The following is an 8275-nucleotide window of genomic DNA, read 5'->3' as shown; positions in this document are numbered from 1 at the left end:
GTTATTTATTTGTGTGGATGATAAAAACACCCACCATTTCCACTGTTTTAAGTGCATTAGGATGAACAAGAAACTGACACAGATTTATAGTTTCCGGAGTTTGATTTAATGAAATATTTAAATGCATTAGGATGTGGAAGGAATGAACAAATAATTTCTAACACGTAAGATTTAATTTGAAGAATTTATATATTTTGTATATTTATATGCTCAAGTGACGAGATTAAGTTTAGAGTACATATTATATAATGGTTTGACCATTTTTTTATTGATATTTAGATAGCAATTTATGATATAATCGGGTTTTTTTTTTAAATCTCTTTAAGTTGGATGTTGTCGGGAATTTTGTTAAAAGAGTTGCGACTCTTTCGATTGGTGCCAGAGTTCGCCAAGAAATGAAATGACTAAAAAATCTTACACGGAACTAAATAGTTTTTCATTGCCATCTGAAAAAAGGTTTAAAGCTGCTTGAATTTAATTAATTTGTTAAGTTTGCGATGTCATTAATATAAACTACATCAAAGGCAGAGGAGTCGTTAAATAAATCGTTCATGAGAGTAGTGCTACATGCACAAAAATTGAATACATGCATAAAATTGAATACAGAATTTTACACAAATGATATGACAATCTAGGCGGGAAGTTTTAATTGGTGCTGTTAATGCATATAAGGGGTCCATTCCAATCACAAGTTAACACATACTCATTTTGTGAATATTTTCGTACCCAATTTTGTGCATGTAGCATTTTCCTTCTTAAAAGTACATTCCATTCGTATTGTCTAAACGGGACTGTAAATCAGTTTTGCAGCTTTCTTTTCGCTAAATCTGAATTTGTTAAAATCCAGATCTTAAATTAAATCTGAAAATTTTAATGAAGTTCGTAGTTACCGGATTCTATTTCAACACAAATCACTAAAATATAAATTAAATACAAATTAATAGAAAGAAAAGGGTTTGATGTCAAGATAGACCTAGATGAAATCTGGATGAAGGAGGGTGGAATTATGGTGGGACCAAATTTTGGTTTCTAAAATTATTTGGAACATGTCGAGAGCCTTGACGAGGCTCTACTCAGCCCGGAATAGATCAAACCGAGGTTAGTTAGACTCTGCATGAATGGTTTATCTTTGATTTTTGTATTTTATTTTGTGCTTATTATTTATATGTGTACAATTGGCTCTGCGTTGGCTATGCCTCTTAACTAGGTAACCTAATATACAAGAACTACTGATCGAATTTAACTATTCATATTTGATGTCATCACCTAATTATACACAGTAATTAACTATATATCTCGGGTCTTCGTTGGACTAGAAAAATGAGTATGGCTCGTTGTGATTCTTGTTGCACCAAACGACATCCCATTTCAAATGGCAGGCAATGGAGACATATCAACTGCAAGTCTTTTGTATTCAGTCTTCTGGTTGCCACATGATTAAGAGATGTAAGTCCTATTATGCTTTGGACATCAAGCCTTTAAAATCTGTTGGGCGGTCAATTGCACAGACTTAGGAAAGAACAGATTTTGCACATCCGCAAAGAGAATCTGCTTCCGAAAGACGTATATAGACACAGCTTCAAGCTTTAATTTGCATCAATTATCAACAAATGTTCAGATGTGTACTACTTATATATATGTTCTTTCTCGCATGTTTCGGTTCGTGTTTTCTATGTCTATATTCAATAATTAATAATAATCTTGATATCATGATGAAATATTAAAGTAATTTAAATTATTCAAGAGAGAAAATCTTGAAAAATTAACATCTCTACAATATACATATCTTGCTCGATGCAAACTCCCTTCTTAGATTTAACCGGAATGGGAAAAGTTGCTTGAAAGAGATTGCTATGAGTCTCATGACATTGTGGAACGACATCACAATAAGAGGTTAAAATACACGTTCCATATCAATTTGATGGTAAACTTGATATTCCAACAACCTTTATCATGTGTTGTTTGCGAATATGAGTCTTTTTAATTATTGGTATGATATGGGTGGTGAATTCGGTTTGTTAAAATGAAGCTAGTGAGCTTCGCGGAGGTGCTCGGGAAGTTGTGGTGGAACAGTTTTGGAACATTTTGCTTCTGTATATAAGCACACAGAATACCCTGCAAGCTAAGAGCTGACTTCACCTATGACCTTTCCTCTTTTCGTTCATGAATATAGGCAGTACAAAATCTTTTAAATTTAAATGTCAGTGTTATAAAACATAATCATAGTTACACGATCACATATTTCTAAAGACCTTTAGCATACACAGATTTAACAGCCTAATATATATCAGATTACATGCACAATTTATGAATGATCATCAAAATTAACAGATAAGTTCCCAGATTCCATGTTGCAGTCGTAAACTCGTTGCCATTCCCCGAAGAAATATCGGACTCAGACAACTCATGACCATATTTAAAATTCGGGTTTGAACCATAAAGTGCTTGGACTCCCCTTATGTCATCCAGCTTCAAATCCACCTTCTTATGCCTAGGTTTCAAACTAGGGTACATGATTGAATCTCTTACAGAACTATGAGCTAAACCTAATACATGCCCGATCTCATGTGTCACAACTGATTCCAAATCGATAGCCACTCTCGATTCCTCTGCTCCAAAATCTACAGCCCACGTTTCTGCAGCATCAAGATGAAATTTACCAATTTCTGGCGAAAATGCATGGGCCAAAACTCCGAGCACACCATCGAAAGCCTCCCCATCGCCATGATCACCGGTATAAAACCCTATCTTGACATCTGCATATTCGTACTCATTTATTTCTACAAAAGTAACTGGAATAACTGACGACCAATGATCAAAACTACGTCTGAATACCTCTCGTATAGTTGCCAAGTTCAAAGATCTGATCATATAAACTTCCGAGAAGGCGTAACTCAATTTCATTGGAATTTTACGCCACCAACGCGGCTGGCCTCTAAAATAAGCATAATTATTTTTACCATGCCATCTACTTAACGTGTCGGGCACTCCACATCTCGGAGAAACAATGTGAGAAATGGTTTCATAGTTGAGATTACCTGTAACAGAGAGCCCAAGTTTGGATTGATAAACATTTATTGCCTGCTCAAAATCATCATCAAATGTATCTGTGAAATTAGTCTCTTGCAATGCAAGGTAACCGAAATGATGCAGGTACTGCTTCAGGTCTACAATGCTGCTGTGGTGGCTGCCTTTCTCCGCGTCTTGTAGCCTCTTGAAATCGCGCCATGTGTGACGATGGTGTGTAGCTGTTATGCTTGCTGGTGGCAGGAGGATGAGGAAGAGAAGGGAGAAGAAAATGATAAATGGAAACATGGGAAGAGAGTGCTGTAAAATTCTTTTGAAGGACAGGTATATATAACAAGAACATGAAATCTATGAATTTTGGAGTAGATGGGTCAAATTCATAATTGTGGTATGAAAATTGTTGCATTAATAGTGAGCATATTAGAACATATAATCTACATGCTTTGGTTCAAAACCGAGATTAATAAAATTGTAGAGTAGATTAAGACCACTATTATAATAATAAATCTTTCATTAGCAGTTATTTAACTAACTGACTGGCAGGTGCACGTGAGTTTGGTTTGGTTTGAAGTGAAGAGAGTGCACCAGACTGAAGCAAGCTAGTTAAAAAATATGATTGCTGCTGCTGCTACGTCTTTGTTAATTGGAGTAGTATACACATATCTCATGATTAGCTAAATCTGACAGTTGGTTAGAGACGTGATGAATACTCAAAAGTTTGCTCAGTCTCTCCAAAAAGTTAGTCATAAAATCCAATTTCATTCATTTCCCCTAAAAAGAACACAAAAGGATTTTCCTCTATAAAGAAATGGGTTAATAATCAAGTGAGTCATTCAAGTAGACTTAATGTATCAAGTTGGTCACCAAACTCAAAACGGTATCAAACAGGTCATTTAAGTCGGTAATATGTACATCTAAATAATTTTTCCAAACATGACTTAACAACAGGTGATGACGTGTCATTAATAATCTGATGTGGCACATCATTAATAGAAATTTATATTATGTGGAGGATGTAAAAATAAAAGTGATAAAAAATTTATATATAACAATAGACAGTATCGTTATATAACTTGGGGTGAAAACCCTAAATCACTTGCTTGTGTTTCAGTTGGAGTTTATCGTGTATATCTCCTTCTGTATCAGGTACGTTGAAACGTTTTTTTGTGTATATGAACCATGTCAAGTAAGGTTAGTTTATATATTCATCATCATGGCAATTTTGATACTTCTAAACTCATGTATACTGGTGGAGTAACAAATATGGTTGAACTTGATATTGATGAATTATCATTTAGAGATTTAGAAGATTTTGCTAAGGATTTTAAGTATGATATTGAAACCTCTATTGTTTATTTTAGAACAAATGGCCGTGATTTCACTGATGGAGCTTCGATTGTGTATGATGATGCATCTGTTAGAAAGTTAACTGATGTATGTATGCCATATGGTAGAATACAACTTTACGTTGATCATCTTATTAGAGATGTTGATTTTGAAAAAAATCATAATCAAACCGAGATTTTTCAAATATCACCAGTACTAATGGATGATGATGTAGAAGATAGTGATGGAGATTCAGACTATAAAATTGAGACGGAGACAGACTCAACTGAGAAATTATGTGATAACTCTGATTTTCCTATTAGTGATGAGGAAGAAATGGCTTGTAAAGATCAGTCTAGGCTTTTGAAGAAGAAATTGAGTAATGCCTCTATTAGAACAGAGGTACTGAAAAAACCTAGGAGAAATGAGTTAGTGAATAGGACTAGTAGTGGTGAAGATAGTTATAATAGTCGTGAATTGAGGTCATTAAGTAGTTCTTCTGAAGATGAAATTAGTAAAAAGGGCTATATTGGTGATAATTTGGTGCATGTGAGGAAGAGAAAAGAGAGACTACATACTAAAGAAATGCATGCAGAAGGTAGCATAAAATTTCATGTAGGAATGAGGTTTTTGTGTATGCAAGAATTCAGAACACTTGTTAGGGAGTATGGAGTGAAAGAGAGAAGGGGTATTTATTTTGCCAAAAATGATGCTTTAAGGTGTCAAGTCATCTGCGAAGAAAACTGTCCATTTTATATTTGGTGTTGCAAGGACAAGAATTCAGAAAATGTGAGAATTAAGACTTTGATTGATGAGCATTTGTGCACAAAGCCTTATCACAATAAACTTGCAACTGTTAAGTACCTTGGACAGTTGTATGGTGATAAAATTAGAAAAAACCCCCAATGGAGAGTAAAGGACATGATTGAAACAATTAAGCATGATTTAGAGGTGGAGGTTCCTAGAATTAAATGTATTAGGGTGAGAAAAGCTGCCTTGGAGGGAGTTTATGAATCTTTAAAGGATCACTATGCTAGGGTCTATGATTTTGGTTATGAATTGTTGAAAAATAATTCAAAAAACACGGTCAAGATTATGAACACAAGGTTGAATTTAGATGATGAAGCAAAATTTCAAAGAATTTATATCTGTTATGAGGCTTTGAAGCAGGGATGGAAGGCAGGTTGTAGGCCTGTTCTAGGGTTAGATGGTTGTTTTTTAAAGACAATTTGTAGAGGACAATTAATTTCAGCCGTGGGGAGGGATGGCAATGACCAGATGTATCCTATAGCCTTTGCTGTGGTTGAAAGTGAGAATACAGAGTCATGGAGATGGTTTTTAGAGTTGCTTGGAGAGGATCTCAACATTGGAGATGGCTATGGCTTCACCATAATTTCTGATCAACAGAAGGGGCTTGAAATTGCTATGAGAGAGTACATGCCTTATGCTGAGCATAGGTTTTGTACTCGACATTTGTATTCAAACTTCAGAAAGAGGTATTTGTCTATATTATGTGCATCTCAATTATCTTACTATCTGCATCTCAATTATCTTTGCTTATTGCATCTCAATTATCTAAAGTATTTTTTGTTATAAAACTTGTACAGGTTTCCATCTCAACTATTAAGGAGGGCTTTCTGGACAGCAGCTTGTGCTACACATCCTGTACAACATCAAAAGGCGATGAAGGAAATACAAAAACAATCAAAACCTGCATATGAACAGCTTCTAAAGTTAGACCCTAAAGTTTGGACTAAATCACACTTTGGTACTTCATCCAAGGCAGACAATGTTGAAAATAACATGTCCGAAAGTTTCAATGCATGGATTATCATCGAAAGGTATTTTTTTCTATATTTTTCTAGTTTGGTTTATTTGTAAGGAGATTTATAGTTGACTCTGAAATATTAAAATTGCTGCATTATTAAATTTTTGTAAGTCAGGCATTCAGCTAAAGACAGAAGTATAGAAGTGTAATGGCAATATGGTCTGTAAGTAAGCCATCAGTTGATGCACTAGGACAAATGATATGTTACTTCTCTGTTTCAGTATTAGTTTCAGGCTTTAGAATTTGGATTGTTACTTTTTGTTCAATTAAATAACAAAGTGATAAATCCATTAATTTTTGCCCACCAATATTTTACTTAGGAAGTTTTCGTAGTACATAGTTCTGTACTTGTAGTCAAGGTCTTAATCTTCGGAATTTACAGAGGAATTAGTCTTGTTGTCTGCATCATCATTGATATATTATTTTTATATAATAGTGTGTTCCGTTGTGAATTTTTGGAGACTGTTTTTTTTTGTAAGGAGATTTAGACTTGACTCTGAAATGATTACAGGTTCCTTCCTTCACTAAACATGATACAAGATATACATTTCAAATTGATGGCCAGAATTACCAAAAAAAGAGAGGAGATCTTGCATAATGATTTCATTCTATGTCCAAGAATCAAGAAAAAGCTTGATTGGATTATTACAGAGTCCAGAAAATGGGATGCCACATGGGATGGAGCCAAAAAATTTGCTGTGAGTAATTTTTTAATACAACTGTTAAAATCAAGTGATATGATCTTGGCTATAAACCTGTAAAAATATATGATTTGCTTCTTGTAATTGGATTTCTTGCCCACAACGCAGGTGAGACAGGGGACTTCTACTGTCACTGTGGACCTTGTTAACAGAACATGTGATTGTAGAGTGTTTCAACTGACTGGTATCCCTTGCCCACATGCAGTTTCAGCCATTCATAGTAGCAGACAACAACCTACAGCCTTTGTTTCTAACTACTATACAAGAGAAAAGTATTTACAGTCATACAGCTACCCTTTAGAAGCACTCAAAGGTGAGGAGTTTTGGGAATTTGAATCAAATCAACCACTTCTACCCCCTGACATTCCAAAGAAGCTCAGGGGTAGGCCAAAAAAATTGCGAAGGAGGGAGGATTGGGAAGGGGGAAACAAGACTAGGTCAAGTCAGGTGACAGCAAGTCAAGTGGGATTCGAGGTTCAAAGGTTTGATGGGAGGAGGGTTATGCATTGTAGTTTATGTGGGGAGGCTGGACATAGAAAGAATAAGTGTCCTAATCCTAAAGGTCCAGCTAAAGAAACCAACGATGATAGGGGAAAAGCAGTTCAGAAGGAAGGACAACAAGGTGAAGAGTCAAACAACAAGCCAAAGAGAGCATACAAACCTAAAAGAAAAGCTAATGTATCATGGAGGAGTAACAAGACTGCGCAGATGGAAGCCACTGAAGAAGATATTGTCTATAGAGCCGAACATAGTGATGCAGATGATGAACAAGAAGGGAACTATATTCAACGAAGACAGAAGCTGACTGTGAGAAGGAGGCTTCCTGTTAGTCTTCAAGAGGACTAGTTAGCCATAGTCTCGAGAAAGAATAGTTATCTTTTGAACCTATATGAACGACTTTGTTGCTTGTGATGAATGGTCTGAACTTATATTTATAAAATAGTTGTTAACTTGTTTTATGGCTATAATGGTTTTAACTTTTAGTCTTACTATCCTGCATAAATGGACGTAATATTCATTGTTAAGAATTCTGATCTTAAAGGCTGTGATTCATCCCTAGCATTGTTTCTTCCATGCATGAGATTGTGAATATTTGAAATTATGCAGTTAAAATATATCAATTCTTTTACTACTTGTTAGTCGTAAAAAGATTCAATTAGGCTAGCTTGCATATATCGACCACTAGCTTGTAAAGTACTGGAATGGATTTGGCCTTTTTCTGCACAAAAACAACTTCGTCGTGCATAGAAAATAGCAGCAAAAATCTAATACCATCACATATAAAGATGATCTTTTATTTTCTGGCAAATGGTCCAACCTATTGTTGTTGAGGATGTTAAGCGAGAAGTTAAGAATTTGCAGGCTTTAAGTGGCCATTTGATCATTATACAGA

General features: G+C 35.1%; 2 protein-coding genes across 2 annotated transcripts; one reads left to right on the top strand and one right to left on the bottom strand.

Annotated features, from left to right (window-relative positions):
* Positions 1 to 2192: 2192 nt before the first annotated feature.
* Positions 2193 to 3469, bottom strand: LOC108195540 (metalloendoproteinase 1-MMP). The gene is made up of 2 exons (XM_064081747.1): positions 3039 to 3469; positions 2193 to 2756 (listed from the first exon to the last, which is right to left on the bottom strand). Exons 1-2 carry the CDS (start codon positions 3313 to 3315, stop codon positions 2293 to 2295), a joined length of 741 nt encoding a protein of 246 aa, XP_063937817.1. The 5' UTR covers positions 3316 to 3469; the 3' UTR covers positions 2193 to 2292.
* Positions 3470 to 3857: 388 nt separating this feature from the next.
* Positions 3858 to 7837, top strand: LOC108194837 (uncharacterized). Its single transcript, XM_017361773.2, has 4 exons — positions 3858 to 5849; positions 5961 to 6194; positions 6693 to 6879; positions 6991 to 7837. Exons 1-4 carry the CDS (start codon positions 4207 to 4209, stop codon positions 7726 to 7728), a joined length of 2802 nt encoding a protein of 933 aa, XP_017217262.1. The 5' UTR covers positions 3858 to 4206; the 3' UTR covers positions 7729 to 7837.
* Positions 7838 to 8275: the final 438 nt, after the last annotated feature.

The sequence above is a fragment of the Daucus carota genome, chromosome 7 (genome assembly GCF_001625215.2).
Source record: "Daucus carota subsp. sativus chromosome 7, DH1 v3.0, whole genome shotgun sequence".
In the NCBI taxonomy this organism is placed as follows: domain Eukaryota; kingdom Viridiplantae; phylum Streptophyta; class Magnoliopsida; order Apiales; family Apiaceae; genus Daucus; species Daucus carota.
Note: the sequence above shows the minus strand (reverse complement) of the source record. Positions and strands in the feature narration are given on the sequence as shown.